The sequence below is a fragment of the Neodiprion fabricii genome, chromosome 2, assembly GCF_021155785.1.
Source record: "Neodiprion fabricii isolate iyNeoFabr1 chromosome 2, iyNeoFabr1.1, whole genome shotgun sequence".
NCBI classification, from domain to species: Eukaryota; Metazoa; Arthropoda; class Insecta; order Hymenoptera; family Diprionidae; genus Neodiprion; species Neodiprion fabricii.
In genome coordinates, this window is record NC_060240.1 from 27069989 (window position 1) to 27087215 (window position 17227).

A 17227-nucleotide genomic window follows, 5' to 3' on the forward strand; every position below is an offset into this window, starting at 1 on the left:
CAGAGAGGCCAACTCTGAGACTAACAATAAAGCAAATCTCTCAATAATTTGAGGGGCCTCCCCCCCCCCTACCGTACACCCACCATTCCACTGTTGCCGAATCTTGAGACGCGACCTGCATCCACAATTCACTGCTAATCACGATCCTGCAATTCGAATGTCTGCAACGACGTCTCGCGGATTTTTAACAATATGCGTGGGCATTGAGATATTGGGAAAGAAAAACGGAATATGTCGCAAGATCCTACTGTGAATGATCCCGTAACGTAGATGTTATGTGGGCCGATCCGGCAACTTGCGGGTAGAATTTTTTTTCTTTTTTTTAAAGCTCAACATTTTGATCTGACTGCAATTCGGATTTTTTATAGTGTACACTGAAATGTGGAAATACTTCAATTTTTTGGTTTTCACGCATTACTATTTGTAAGAAACAAGTTAATCAACTTTATCATGCTTTTCAAATTGAAGCCTTGTCACGAATTTTTAGCACTTCTGGTCGTGGGGGAAAGAAATAACAACTGATACGTTTTGTGTGCAAAAATGTCTGAGTTATTCAAATATAAAATTCATTCCAATCTATATACTCAAAAAACTTACAAATGAAACACTTTCTTGTGTTGATATTTCCAGTCCTGTACATGCAAAGCCCCAAAAAACAAATCATTTCAACTCTTTTTCATTTAAAAATAATAAATTCACAAAATAGTTTCGTATTTCAATTCAGTATAATATACGCGGATTTGAATTACAAACAATTGACATTGATACAGTACTGCAATAATTATTTCATTTTTTTTTTTTTTGTTCACTCTTTTCATACGAAATCTTTGACGAATAGAATTTTATTCGAAATACATATACGACAAATTTTCATGAATACAAATGATGATTACACATAATATATTTTCCGCTTTGAAAATGATTTAATTTTCTTTGTGATAAAAAAATAAAGCCTCGCATTTAAATAGCTTGTATGTCTCATATGTATTTCTTTCCTTCTGTTACTATTCTTGTGTATATCTATAGTGTGAATGTATATTGTACTGGTACATTCTTCTGATCTCATATAACTCTGAACGGTAGTGCTTTTGTTAATAAGCTCCATATTGAGGTATGCTGGTATTATTATATACATGCGTGTAACGACGCGCGACACGAGTTACTGCAGGTCAATGAGCCTTAGTTTTTCTGGATTAAACTTGTTAACGAAATTAATCTTGCCAATTTTTTATTAACGATTAAACCGTCTTTTGAAGTCGGTGTTTATTGAAGTTGCTCTTAAATACCTCACAACTGTAGTTGTCAATCCTCAACCGTCATTCATTCATTGTAACAACTTACAACGCATTGAACGTAATTTTTCATCATATTCGTAAAGTTTATAATTTAATTTTAAATATCTTTTGTTTTAGATTTTCCAAAAGCCGTCAAAAGGTTACTCAAAAATGATATACTCATGTTTCGAACTGCGAGCAGCGTTCTGCACATCTTGCCTATCGCCGGCCTCTACACTTTTCTACCAAAGTATCTGGAGAGCCAATTCCGACTTCCAGCTCATCATGCTAACATGATTTCAGGTTGGCATGGAAAACAGTTATAAAAATTAGACTCATCCCAACTTTCGGGTGGTCTGAAATCGAAAATATGGCTAAGTAATGAACTGATTTGTTTAAATGTAAACATAATACATTTTTAACCAGGAGTCGGAGGTATCCTTGTAATGGGCCTCGGTATAGTGCTCAGTGGGGTATTTATTCTGAAAATGAAACCCAATGCCAGGCTAGTCGCTGCCTGGATCGCCTTCACAGCTATCGTCTATGCCGTTGGCATGGGGATTTTGATGTTCATTGGATGTCCGATGGATGATTTTGCAGGGCTTGTGTTACATCCTGAACAGTCAGTATATCAGGTTATTTTTCAAATACGTGTGCAAGCAATTTTATAACGTGTTTGATTTTTTTTCTTGTCAAGCCAATATCACGACCTTAAAATATTGTAATCTTGACTATTACTTAACATGATTACAGGAAAGTTGAAGATAAGAACGTCTTCAGTATGTCTAGTTTTGCGCTGACGTGTGAAACAGATTGCGAATGTGATTACAACAAATTTAGTCCGATCTGTGGATCCGATGGTAAAACTTACTACTCGGCTTGTCACGCAGGCTGTTCCAACTACGTTGTTGAAAACGACAAGGTAGTTTCCGTAAGTACCAAGTTATTTATTTAAATTCATTAAGAAAACATATTTGTACAGATATGTCAATGTCGTAGCGTATTCTCACTTATGGTCTTTCTCTATTCCATCAAGATTTCATATTTATGGCTCAAATATCAATGTGTAATTGTTATTTTTCACTACTGACAAGAAATTTTTGCTATCACATTTTAGTATTCGGACTGTCAGTGTATTGATCAGAATTCTACACACTCCGATCCATTGGACACTGCAACAATTGGTTACTGCGATTTAGACTGCAACAACTTCTGGGTCTATATGATTCTATTCTCAGTCTTTGTTTTCATTCATTCTACGAGTGAAGTTGGCTCCATGCTACTGATACTCCGATGTGTCGACCCTAGGGACAAGGCCATGGCTTTGGGGCTGATACAATTTGCAATTGGCCTTTTCGGTGAGCGGAGGCAACGAAATTCTTCCTTCAATTTCCTTAGAAATAATTCTTCAATGCAGAGAAAGAAAAAGAATCATCTTGACCATTTCGTTGTGGGTGTTTTAGAAACAAAAGTTTGTAAAAGGAAATTGCGAATTGACGATTTTTCAACATGCAATTCCAAACAATATGTACAGAGTTCAACTGAACGGTTTCAAATGTATTGTCTTTGTATAAAGCTTTGAAAACGTTCAATAATAAGCATTCTCTTTTTTCCTTATTTGTTTCTGTTGTTTAATTGTATAAATCACTGTATATTATTCTTTTAGGTAACGTTCCTTGCCCCATAGTTTACGGTGCTGTTGTAGACTCGGCCTGTCTTGTGTGGGACGTTGCGTGCGGTGAACGCGGTGCCTGCTGGCTCTACGATTCTAACATATTCCGAATGTTTTATCATGGTAAGTTAAAAACGTAACAATAAAATATTCGTCGCTTTTGTTTCAGCATCAAACATTAGAGAAAGAATTTCACGCTTAGTTTTACAATGATATACACCGTATGTGGTAATACAATGTATGATAGATCTAACCAAAGGTAGGAAAGAAGCAACACCCATTTTTCATTCGTTATTCAGGTACCACGGGCGGTATTTTGCTCTGCGCATTCATTACTGACCTTGTGGTATGGTACAAAGCAGGCAGTATAAACTTTGCGGATGAGAACGAGGAAGGAACGGCGGAGGAAATGGTGAATTTGAAGAGGTCGGATCGACAACGGGCACCCGACAACGATTACCTGTAAACGGAAAAAAATCGACAAAGAAAAATCCCTCCGGCGAGGCGATGGAAGACACAAGGCAGAGATTGCATTTCTTGTTACTTTTTTTTAATTACATATATATATATACATGAATCAAAGACAAAGGTGCTTATAAAATGGTATTGTACTCGTCGTACGATTCATTTTCTACGTGAGAACTTGTGTTTTTAAACGTTGGAACTGCACTTCGGGTAGTCGAGTGAATGACGGCCAACCGTTATTTTCATTTAAATGATATATTTGCATCAATCACGCCTATCGACGGTTACTACAACGACATTTTAACAACCTGTTATACGAGTCTCATTTGGTTTACTAAAAAGGAAAAAAAAAAAAAAATGAAAGGAAGAAACGTATCCAAACGATAGATCTTTATTCGAGTACATGATAATATTATATACGAGATCGCATGTGTATAGGTAATGTTATGTACTACTATGATGCTCAGCGCGGAAAAAATGCCATATTTGTAAATAATTTTTAAACGCGTGCGTGGTGTTGACTGCCTACGACTGACGTGTTGTTTTCGAATGAAAATAGGAGATACTACAGGCGTAAAACAGAAGACTAAAAAAAAAAAAATGCAACAAACTAGTTATTGAACTCATGCAAAGGGGATATATATCTATACGCATGTTACACATGAGAAGATATTTGGGAGTAATTATAACAATTACATCACACATTTACTTCACACGGGTACGAAAAAAAAAAAGTAAAAACAAAACTGACTGACTGAAAGTGCAGAATCGAAGTATAAAAGTATGAGAGAGAGAAAGAGGAAAGAGAGTAAGAGTGAGCGAAAGAGAGCGCGAGAATGTTATACACCTGTTCTAGGATTGATTTAATCTCAGTGGATATAGGTAGCTATAACAAATGCGTTTTGAGTATTGCTAAGAGGAATTTATATTTTGCTTGTTTAATTTTGTTTAATTTTTTTTTTTCATGTCTTTATCAATCATGTGTACCTAAGTTATTGCGACTTTCGTGCCTAATTGGGATTATGCTGGGTGCCGTATTTTTACATCGTAATATATATATATACGGTAAAAATGTGATACTGTGCATTTTACATTTGCAATTTTGTACAAAATGCATTGCTAACGACTGAGTGGTTTGACGCGCATGCGCTAAAATTCGAGAGCAAGAGCATCTGTTTTGTCAAGGTGACCAACATTTTTGACGTTACATGCATCGCGGCAACGTGTCATCTGAATATATAAATATTGGTCACCCTGTTAAAACAACTGTTCTTGCTTTCTAATTTGCGCGCATGCGAATTAACCCATTTGGTCGTCAGCAATTCACTCTGTATATACATACAATATGTATACATGCATATATATATAATTATACAAATTTCAATTGTAATTAATTAATTGTTTGATGATTGAGCTGAGCTCTGTAGTTACAATTACGATAATTATTTTTACAAGTATTCTTACAGCACATCAGCTGGATTAGGATCGCAAGGTTACCGTATCAAATATTATTGATCCATGCTCAGTTGAAGAGCATCATATTTTTATTTCTATTGCCGTATATTTGTCTACGGCATATAGGAAGTTTTAGATTGATTGACACGTTCTGCTGTGAAGAAAGAATCACATTAAATTTTATCACTTCTCTTCCCGATTATTTATATTATTTATGTTAATCGGGATGCAGTGTTTTAGTAGTTCAATTTTATATATTTAACAAAAAAAATATATATATATATATACATATATACACACATAAATACATATACATATATATATATATATATTTTTATTTTATTACTTTTACGTATCGTATGTACATAGAAGAGATGAGAGTTTATTATATTGATTAAATTTATAACCATCCGAGGGGCGATATAGAAATAGGTGAGGGGAGGAAGAGAGGTCTAGAAGTTACGAATTCGTAAAAAAATTAAAATCAAAGAAAAGTCTTGACAAAAAAAGAAAAACAAAAAAAAAAACAAAAACCAACAACTACATAAATACCTATGCAAACACAACCATACATACAAAAAATACACGAGATATTTTTTTAAACGAAATTTGATGAATATTAAACAAAAAATTGTATTAATAATATAGCATAAATATTGCCGTGACGTTAGAAGCGGGAGAGAAATAATTTTGAGGAAGCACATGTATAATAAAAGAGAAAAAGAGAATTTAGAAATGAAAAAAAAAAACGTATTTTAATATGGTGCACTTTACACACGCAAAATACGCATGACACACGTGTTCTACATGGCTTAACCTTCTTCGTAACTCATTTTGACGAAGACTCGGTGACAGAGTATCGTGCATATAAAATAAAAACTTAACAGTATGTGATGAGTCAGGAATATACCTTAAAGCGCAATTTTACAGATTAATAATGTATTTAAAAAAAATTTCCTTTGGATGTATGGTCGCGAATCATTGAAAAATGTAAGGTATTTTATTACCGTATTGCTTTGAATGTAAGTCGATTCTAACTTAAAGTTTGCGTATGCTGAAGTAATCCTCTTTTCTACGAAATATTCTGGGAATAGACCCTGTTAGGCAACACTACGAATTATTCTACGAGATTTTTTTTCCCCTCCCCCGATTCATATTAAATACCAAAATTTGTATGTGATTCTGTCTTGAACTAAGAAAAATATGTTGCATTATTTGCTATCGACTTTACAGGAATATAATCAACGAAAAGGCTTACATAGAATACACAGCGATCGACTTACAAAAAATTATTTGAACATCTTGAAGCTGTAATAAGAACAATTCTTTCACAATTTATTTTATTGGAACGAAAAAACTGACTGATGTTATTTTAAATTGCTAAATAATGTTAAACCACAAATATATCTCATTCACAATACACAATAATACAAGATATTCATTAGAAAAATCGTTATTACACTTTAATCGTCTTTTGAATAATATTTTTAATAGGACGAATTTTCAGAATTGAGTGTACCGGTATGATTAGCGTGATTATATCGATACGAACATACTTTATTATACGCGTTACGAAGAAACGGTAACGAAGAATGGACAAAAAATGGAGAATTTTCTAAATAAAGTCATGCATAAATACATACATACATACGAACACACGTGCATGTATACTTGCAATATTAAATCAATAACACGTTGTTTAGCATGCATCTATGACAGACATAGCATGCTTGGACATCGAATACATACACACATACAGAGGAAGTATATCGAACTAGACAAAAGTTCGACCCTAAAAATTTTCGAATTTCCTTGCTAATTTTTTTAGTCCCTTCCTTACGACAAATTATATACTAGATATTCTTTCAGATGTTTTTTTATTACAAAGTCTTCGGAGAACCGAAATTTTCAATTTAGACATTTTCCGCAATCAACGATATTTTTAATTGACTATAACTTCTGAATGCCAAATCGGATTATCAAATTTGGAAAACTCGAGTTGTCCTAAGGAATGTGATAACATATCAGCAACGAAATCGAATGGGATGAGAGTCGGAAGTTTGTCAAGTTGGTTTGGAAAGCCTGTATATATATATGTATATAATGAAAAAAGTTTATAATTATATGTATAACGTTTTGAAAATTATTAGAGGAAAGAAGCAGGAAAGAAGGCGAAATAAATATTTTTTTTACTGCCGCGACGCATATTTTAATCTGGCACTAATCATCATTTGACATCCATACATGCATCTACATATATACATAGATATATACCTATATAGGTATAGCGGGTTAATGTAACATTCATTAATAGACGTAATTAACTATATCTATATAATATAATACAAAAGACTTGATGACGACGATGAAATAAAGTCAAGATTAACATCATTCATTATGAAACTGATATGATAATATTATTAACAATAATAGTAACAATAATCTTCCTCAGAAATCATATTTTTATATCTAACCATTACCGTAACTGTATAATATATTATACATGATACAATATAATATGTATATGATATTAAGGTACGCACTGTCATACTTACATATTTCATTTTATCTCAAATCACGCATCACTATACTGACGAACAAAGGTAAAACACAAACATACACACACGCACGCATATAGAATAACGTAGGATAACGTTACAAAATTACACCTAAATATGAATAGTAACAATATAATGTGTAAGATGTAATCAGTACAGATCCGCGTTTTTGGAGCGGCGCTATTTTGGCTGTTGATTACTTAATATATTGTGAATTGTGTTGTTCCAATTACTCTTTTTTTTTATTCCTCCACTGTCAATCAATTTCCCACACTGAGTAATTGCCAATATATTTATATTTCGCCGTGTAAAACGAGTGCGAAAGCAGCCTGATCAACGAACAAATACCATCTATGAAAATCTTTTCATTGTCAGGTTCACTCACTTGCGGAGTTACGTATACAATTTTTTCATTTAATAATGATGTTTTGTTTTCTTCAAATTTTCATGCCCTTTTTTTCCTTTTTTTTTTCTTTTTTTGTAATTCTATTAATTCAATTGTGATCACGTTTATAGCGTTTACTGTTACATTACTATATATATATATATACATACGCATACACATACATACATACATACATCCTAGTAAACACAAATGCCGTTATTATATTATATATACCATTACAATGATTACGATGCTAGGATAATTAACAATATCTTATTGCTGCTCAGGTAGTGAATAATATGGATATAGTCGAAAAGAAATATGGGATATTGAAAAAGCGAAGGAAAACGAATGAATTTAATAATTGAGGAAGCAGGACTTTAGGAGCGTAATAAATAGTAGTGAGTATGCAGAAAAGTATATTACGTACAGTAATGATCCCGATTATCGTCGATAGATTAGGAGTTAGTAGTACAGCCCATAACGATTTTTGAACTCTGTCATTATCTCATCATTAAAGCTGCAAACACGTGTATTTATTGAGATTTTGAAATCGGTATATCGTGATATTATGAAACAAATTGGCCTGTTTTTAATTTAGAGACAAAGTTGAAAAAATGCGAAAACGTGGTTTTTCTGACAAACGAACGCATGTACATATAATTATATGTAATGTAATTATACAATGATGAAATTATCACATTATGGCATTAAACACATGTACGTTAAGGATCTAATTTTACACGTGTTGTACTCGTTGAATGATGAGTAATAATTGTTGGTACCAGGATTTTATATTTTCAATAAACAAAGTTTTTGAATAAGGATCTAGCGTAATATACGTAGGATAAGAATAATATCAAAACTCAAAAGAGTTCTACCCCCCAATAGTAATATAGTACGTACAAATAAGTATGATATAGTGTAGCTTTCGGTCTTGCAACTGAAACATAAGTGCTAGTCTTTAAATAATACATAGCATTATATACGTAAAGATTTTCACAATTAGCGTTGGCGAATGTGCGTATATAGGATATATAAAACTAAATATATAATACATGTACCTACATGCAGACAAATACGAAATCATAATTGCCATATGTTATAATGATTGTTATTACCATACCTAGATCTAGATAAAATCATATGATCGAATATTATATCATATTATTATTACACGTATATACATATACGATATAGTTGATGATTTATAAATGTTTTGATTCTTATACATATGTTTTATATATGAAATTTATTCGTTTTTCTTTTTTCTTTCTTAAATTAAGAAACGTTATTGTAATTATATTAATATAATGTACGTGTGCATGTGACGTGAAACTTGGATATATCGGCATGAAAAATTTTAATCAGCTGTCTGTATGTAATCCAAGCGCTGTACAGACATTTGGCGAATGATTTTCAACTTTTTTCTTGGTCTTTATTATTTTACTTTATAAACAGTACGATAGAAATGAATTATAAAATAGTCTGATCAGGCCATTAGTATCACTATTTTCGTGGTATTCATGTTTTGTACATTTGATAATATTATACGTGTTTGAGAGCTATGGTGAGATCCGTATTACAAATTTGAAAAATGAATTTTGTAAATAGAAGAAGGGTGTGTGCATCGAAAAATTTTCGACTTATGTTACGGATCTTTTTTTTTTCTTCCGCTAACGTAGAAATCATTTTATTGTTCTCGTTCACTCAAAGCATCCAGCATATTTTTTAACTGATCACCTTAGTTACTCGGGCATGATTATTCTTGTACTCGACTACTCCTTACATATTTTTCTTCCGAATTCACATATATGTATGTATGTGCTACATTACGAAAATCTTGTTTTTACATTAGACACGACCCGATCCGTTACGTAAATGTTACATCACAATTATACCTCTCACGTTATTGTTTTAATTATACATATACGTTATATACGTATAATGCGAAAACTGATTGAGCAACGCGCGTAAAAAGAAGCCAATGTACTACTACATATTTTTCAATTAATATTAATCGTATACAAAATACAATTTCAACATAAACAAAGACACACACACACATACACACACGTTGTTTCTAATTATAATTGACGAATTTGTTTTTAATAAAAGGCAATTTAAAGCGGTAATTTAAAAAATGTATATATATATATATATATATATATATATATATACATATTATTTCTTAAACAATAAATGTTACGCGAAGTGAAAACACTGATCATCGATTAACTTATACCGAGGCTTATGGCCATGATTGTATCGCGAATGAAAATCTGAAAACTGAGATTTCAGTCTGTGAAAGTCTATTCCCTCACATGTTTCACTCAATTGTGGTCTACAATTTCCGGTTTCAGTGTAAGGATTGAAAACCGCTGACAGATATCTACACACCTGTAATATTATATACCTACATATAATATTATATAAGTATGGAAATTTCGTAGTATTATCTAGCCGTACTAACTCATTAACGCAAACAGATCGTGGCAATTAACCCTCCGTTGGCCAGCGTATACGGATTCGTGCTTTCTGCTAAACGGTCGCTCGATTCGATTTCTTATTCTTCATTAAATTGCAATTATTAAATTGTTGAATATCTTCTTAATCCAACTTCCGAAATATCAAAAAGAAACCTCGAAATAAGTACCTAAATGGTTAGGAAGGTATTTTTTTTTTTTTTTGCTTTCAAGGGGTTATAAACAGCCGTGGACGAATTCGGATACGTTTGCAAACGGTGTATTGAAAAAAGCACACGAACAACGATGAGTTAATTTCCTAGACAGAAATGACAAGTTGAGTGTAACGCAAAGACGGAACTTACGATCAGTTTCGACTGAAAATTAATTAATTTCAAAAAACGAAAATGCCGGGTAACTCGGCGTTTCATTTTACTGAATTGATCTAATCGATTTAGCTTTACCCAATGTAGCTCACATTACTACGCCATTTATCATTATTACAGTAAATCTTTGAAGATACGTCGACATAAAGTCGTATTGTCGTGATGGTACAGAGCCAATTTAGCTAATAATAATAATAATACTAGTACTAATAATAACAACAACAACAACAACAACAACAACAATAGTAATAATAATGACAATGATAGCATTAGTTACATAGTAATAGTAATACGGATACGAGAATGATGACAATAAGAACAGCCCCGAGAGTGTAATTGTTTTGCATGTATTAATAACATAGTGGTGCCCTGTTACAGAGCCTGAAACATGATGAAAAATTTCAGAACATTTTGGGGAATTCGTCATTATTTCTAAAACTTGAAAACTTGGAGACTCTATAAAATTTCAAATGATTGTTCATTCGGTAGAGAAATCTACAGAAAGGCGCCTAAAATTTTCTTAATACCATCATCAAGCGTCTTTTAAACAATACTTGAACCTTTCTGGTGCAAATGAGTATCGTATTTGAAGTGCAGTGAATTTTAGTGAATGCTAATTCGAATGTTCAACCAAGTGTTGCGTTCAGCGATAGTTTTAGTCACGGTCATATTCACTTTACTTTGTGGTGTTTTCAGCAGTGAAAATATCGTTTTGGAGTGCTTGCGAACACGGGAAGAAATTCTGTGGATACGCTGAAGGTGCTATTTTTATTGCTATTCATTATAATGTTGCTTACTGCCATCGAAGTTGGTGGGACCGTTTCTACTAGAGAGTTCAAGGTTAGTTCTATCACCACTAATTTCACGATCAACTACCATACTAGAACTACTTGTAGTTTGTTTGTTTTTTTTTTTTTTTTTTTTTTCTCTACGAAAATGTAATGCAGCAGGTCAACTTACGGTGAATAGGAGTAGTTTACAATTTTGTAATCAAGAAGTCGAATCTGCTAAATACTTGGCTTATCCTTCTACGTAGAACAGTCGACATACAGTCGTCGCTCGATCATTATACAATAATTTGTTGAATTATTTTTTTTTTTTTTTAGCGCCACGAAATGACTGCCTGAAACACCGCAGCAAGTCGGGGTAATCTAATTGGATCATTCTGGTTTCAGAAGGTGTAAGGTACGGATCATTGACGGTACTAAACTTCTCGAGAGTTTTGTACGGATCCTAAGGTCAACAATTATTAGTGATCGTTTGCATCTTCATGATGAAATACTATTTCCTGACAGTGAAATACATTCATTCTGCTTTTTTCTTGTTCTTTACAAGGCAAGCTTGCTGTCATGTTTTTGACAAGCAAGGTCAGCGCCTATAACATTTCTTAAATAATTTATTACAACTCTCATTTCTACAAGCTTAATTCTTTCGCAATATGAACAGAGTACCGAAAGTTAAATTACTCCTTGATTGACCCTAATCTGATAATGAATATCTAAAAAGTATCCAACCTTACACTCTTAGGTGTAGAAGAAAAGATGACGTAGAAATGATCAACTACAATTCTCTATGGGTACCCAGACAGCACCAAAAGCTTTCCGTTATTTTCTTGCAAGCTCAGCAAGAAGCGCATTGGAAGCCTCTTTAAGTCCCACAAGCTCAAAATCAAAGTTTCTAAAATTTGAGATGGCGATAAGATCGGCGAGAACGTGAATTGCTGTAAAAACCCTCAAACGTACTCAAAGATTCAGGGATGAATATTTATACAATTCGTATTTTAGAAAGAAGGCTGTGTCTCGTAATTTAAACAGTTTTTATAGAGTCGTACGGTAATACGATAACACGCAATCTTTATTGTATTATACAAAAAAGCGATCAACCTGCTGATATTCATCTTTCAGGTTGTTTCTCGGTCTATAAATCAATAAATCTCCCGCGCGTGATGATTAGTCGGTAATTTTCAATTATGCCGATGGCGCATAAGGCCCGAATTGTCACGCCTGAGGATATTCGAGTTCTCGTTATAGTTGAAATTTCCGTCTTTCTTCGTGTTTATCATTTTGATAAAATCTTTATCATCGTAGCCATCCCTTCCGGACAGGTTTCCACTGCTATTTTCATTGCCGTTCGTATTGCGTCTTGACTCCCAGTTCCGGAAATCGTTCTTGTTCGAGTTGATGTTAACGCTTTTTCCGATTTGATTCTTGTCCTTTTTTGGCAAATCCATACCCTGGAAGAAATTAAACGGAGAATCGGATGAGTTTGTTCGTTCTAGATAAACGCTGTGCGTGCGGTACTGACCTGTCGATTAGTAATCAGTCGTCGCCGGAATGGAGCATTGTCATAATCATCCCTGTTCCTTCTGGGGCCAAATTGGTTGACGTTCTTGTTATAGTTGACGTTTCCATACGGTCTTAATTTCGTGAGATCCTTTTGCCATTCGCGAGATACGGTGCTATACTTATATGAATCGTCGTCCTCATTGTCTTTCTCATCATGGTCTTCATACTCCCGAGAACTATATACGCCCTCATAACTACGACCCTCACTATGATCACCATCGTAATGACCCTCACTATGATCATCATCGTCATGACTCTCGCTATGATCCTCACTATGATCACCATCGTAATGACCCTCACTATGATCATCATCGTCATGACTCTCGCTATGATCCTTACTATGATCATCGTCGTCATGACCCTCGCTATGATCCTCACTATGATCACCATTGTAATGACCCTCACTATGATCATCATCGTCATGACCCTCGCTATGATCCTTATTATGATCATCATCGTAATGACCCTCACTATGATCATCATCGTCATGACCCTCGCTATGATCCTTATTATGATCATCATCGTAATGACCCTCACTATGATCATCATCCTCATGACTCTCGCTATGATCCCTACTATGATCATCGTCGTAATGATCTTCACTATGATCACGATCGTAATGACCCTCACTATGATCATCATCGTCATGACCCTCGCTATGATCCTCACTATGATCACCATCGTAATGACCCTCACTATGATCATCGTCGTCATGACCCTCGCTATGATCCTTATTATGATCATCGTCGTAATGATCCTCACTATGATCACGATCGTAATGTTCCTCACTATGATCATCATCGTCATGACCCTCGCTATGATCCTGACTATGATCATCATCGTAATGATCGTCAGAACCACTTTCGTTGGAATCGTGTTCCGCGGCTTGCCGTTGGTTAAATAGTCGACGATTAACTACAAAATACATTATTACTTGAAATTGATTTTACCCTGTGCACATATCATTACTTATTTTTTCAGTTGGAGGCGAGTGCAAATTAACGATATTAAACATAAGTCCTGCAATACTCTCAGGCAAACTCACAGTCGCTGTCGCTAACTCCCACAGGCAGCGGTCTCACGGATTGTTTCTGCTTTTCCGATCTGAAGACATTTCTGTTGGTGTTCTCGTTGTAATTACGCTTCTCTAATTTCCCGGTACTTCCAGCCCGGTCATTATCCTTCCCTAAAGAGCGTACAGCTCGGACTATGGCTTCCAGAGCCTCGTGGTTCAGTTTATCTTCGTACGCCTCGGTTAAAATTTTTATTAGTTCCTTGACTTTTTGCACCTCATCGGTCCCAACCAAAGTAGTTATCAGGGTCTGGGCTTTATTCATCGTTTCGTCGGCCGTCGCCAATTCGGACTTGGTTCCACGAATCGCCCGCTTTGTCCGCGTGGTTGACGATTTGTCGATCTGACGATTTTATTTTTTTTTTTTCTGTTTTTTTACAAATCATTCTAGCGAGGGATAGATAAGCGGGAACATATAGCAGAAATCTCAGACGATAACTACTTACTTTTGAGCCGCGGTGTTCGGATCTGTAAAGCTTGTTCGGTTGTAAGGAAAACGAATTCGTGTTCGAATTGACATTACTGTAACTTCGTCGTCCAAACTCGTTCGTATTCGTGTTTTTGTTCACGGCATCATACCCCTTAGATCTTCCCTGTTGCCAAAAATATACAATATATCAAGCTATCGCACCAGTTTTATACATCAATGTTATTGCGATCGTAAAATGAGCCATATTTTTACTGACAATGAGCGGATTGTGCAATTTAAAAACTTTGTTTAAAAAATTAGATAAACTGGCACTTTGCGCAGATAACGTTCGACAGACTTCCTTTTGTCAGCCTTCCGGGTTACCTGGGTGCAAGCAACAACGCTGAATAGCACTAAGGCTACCAAAATCGACGGGCGAGACATGATTTTCTTCTTTAGCGACTCTCGGACACTCTTGCCGATACAGTTCTAACAATGAGAAATTTTCCGGTCGGGATATGTGTTTATAGACGCAAACCGATTCCGGACAATAATCGCATATCAATAAGGTCCGCCGACCATTAAATCAACAATTGGCAATACTAGCCCGTCACACATCGGCAAGGCTGATTTGTATCGTAATCTTAATTAAAGGCGGCGTAGAATTCACATGCTTAAACTTATCGTCAATTTATATCGCTCGCCTAGTTTCACTTTCCACGAAGTTTCTTTAATATAAACAATACAAAATTCTTTTTCGAGTCGAATAGCAACTGTCCTCTAATACTGTCTTACAAAAAGTGCCTACTTTATAAGTATCTATTACTAACAAAGTGAAGAAGCCTAATACGAAGTATCCGATGAAAAAAAAAATGGTCAATAACATATCACCTGAAGATTATGATTAGAAATATTTTATGGTGATCTTCACGTATAATGTGGCGCGTAATTTAAATGTTACTGTCCATAGCAAGCTGTGCAGCAATCAAATTACAGGGTCATCTCGTACATCGGAAACAAACTGCGTTGGTTCTCGGCTCACCAGTTTATTACAACGGTCCATTAAGTAGTATAATTAAAATTAGCTATCGACAGCCCTCGCAATGATATTTTCGTTCTCTAAACGTGAAATTGAGTTTTTACTATTTTAAACGTGTGCTACTGTGACATCTGCTAGTTTTGAATCTGAGTCTTTTGTGTTAATTACAAACTTCAAATTTTATCTCGGTATTCACTACGAAAATGTTGTGATCTAGTCGCACGTTTTAGACTGAGTTGTATTTTTGAAAATTGTAGTTGTATCGATAAAAGTTTAAAGTTTGAAAATTTATTTCGATTCATCGATAAACCAATTTCAGACGATAATCAGCAATTTATTATTTTCTGAAAAAACGACTAGATTATCGTAAGGTACCGTAAGTTAAGAAATTGATCCTAGTTCCAAACGTTAGAGTCTTTTACTTTTTGGAAATGAAGCTTATGTCGCATGGACGCAGAAAGTTCGCCTGAATTTAAAAAAAATCTTACTGTCGTTTTCAAATTTTAAAACAGAATTATATTACCGGTTTCGAATGCATATTTCATTCTCTTTTTTCCTCTTATGTAATCTAAGCTTCTTTCCAAAGAATCGGAGACTGTAACAACCAAAATCAGACAGAACGATCCGTTTTAAACCTACGACTAGGATAACAGATTCATTTTGGTGAAAATTTGTGATTTGTTTAGTTTGATGTGAATTTATGGACAATCAATCGATCAATCATCGTAATGACCGAACCATACAATTATTTAGCACCGATTTTAAAAAAAGTGCATATTTTATACTCACGGCTGAAATTCCATTCCCGTAATTCGATCTTGGAACCAAACCTCGAAACTTTCCAATCACGCTGTGAAAAACATTAACCGGAGCTACCATTTTCGGGAATGAGTTACGCTCGCAGTCTCTCAAGCGGTTTCGGAGATCTTTCAGGTTGTCCGACAATCGCAAACGGGTCAACACTGTCGTATCGCTGGGTTGAACTAGTAAAAGCTAAAAAATAATCTTCTTGAATCGCGAAGGATCGGAGGTAATATGAAAACTCACCACGGCGTAAATGGAAACGAGTGTTCGAAGAATATTGAAGGTGCTCATTTTGGGCCTTCAGAACTTTCCTGGCACTTACTTAGTCTACTCGTTTGTGTTACTTGTCTGATGTATGCGAATCCAAAATCAATCCGATATATCGGTTCGGTTTTTACGATTAACGAACTTTACTGCCTTCCATTATTTCAATCCCGTTAAATCGTTCGTATCCTAGTATAAATTCACGCCCGACTTTCGTAATTCGAAATACTGTTCAAGAAATGTGTGATCGCAATGGTTCGTCACGGTCTACCTTATTATGAATTGGCTCACCCGGTTTGCTCATAGATGTATCACCGTGTAATCTTCATATCAGAAAATTTTCTCTACTGTATTGAAAATTAAATTTTTATACTATTTTCACCGTAAAATTTCATTCGTAATACACTTGATTATTCCAACTTATTATTATTTATTTTTATGGTCTCACTTATTGTCAGAGATTTTTATAATTTATCACTATCGATTTCTTCGTTAAAAGTAAGAAGCTGAACGGGTTCGCAAGAGTGACGTTTGAGAATGAAATTTTTATTAATCATAAGAGTGATATACGTTCAGCGTGCACGCACGTATAATTATATGCAAAACCCAACGTATCGAAAGTGCTTTGCATTAA

The 17227-nt window shown here is 34.5% G+C and overlaps 2 protein-coding genes across 12 annotated transcripts in view; one reads left to right on the forward strand and one right to left on the reverse strand.

Moving 5' to 3' along the window:
- LOC124176223 (solute carrier organic anion transporter family member 74D) overlaps positions 1–17227 on the forward strand; it is a 95949-nt gene that overhangs the window by 75223 nt on the left and 3499 nt on the right. For 7 of the 9 annotated variants that reach the window (XM_046557187.1, XM_046557190.1, XM_046557185.1 and 4 more), the window contains 6 exons: positions 1413–1577; positions 1701–1896; positions 2028–2205; positions 2392–2632; positions 2941–3069; positions 3246–7653. In XM_046557187.1, coding sequence (XP_046413143.1) covers positions 1413–1577; positions 1701–1896; positions 2028–2205; positions 2392–2632; positions 2941–3069; positions 3246–3412 — 1076 coding nt within the window. In that variant the 3' untranslated portion in view covers positions 3413–7653. Of the gene's footprint in view, positions 1–1412; positions 1578–1700; positions 1897–2027; positions 2206–2391; positions 2633–2940; positions 3070–3245; positions 7654–11766; positions 11846–17227 lie in introns of those variants that run through there. The other 2 variants (XR_006869328.1, XR_006869329.1) reach the window with 2 other exon arrangements.
- On the reverse strand, positions 12481–16679 carry LOC124176225 (protein starmaker-like). Of its 3 annotated transcripts, XM_046557193.1 has the most exons (7): positions 16573–16679; positions 16315–16518; positions 14524–14670; positions 14051–14420; positions 13669–13920; positions 12965–13602; positions 12481–12893 (listed from the first exon to the last, which is right to left on the reverse strand). In XM_046557193.1, exons 1-7 carry the CDS (start codon positions 16618–16620, stop codon positions 12624–12626), a joined length of 1929 nt encoding a protein of 642 aa, XP_046413149.1. In that variant the 5' UTR covers positions 16621–16679; the 3' UTR covers positions 12481–12623. The 3 variants fall into 3 exon arrangements, with proteins under 3 accessions (XP_046413149.1, XP_046413148.1, XP_046413150.1); XM_046557192.1 differs by having other exon boundaries at positions 12965–13920; positions 16573–16677; XM_046557194.1 differs by lacking the exons at positions 16315–16518; positions 16573–16679 and adding an exon at positions 14871–15027 and having other exon boundaries at positions 12965–13920.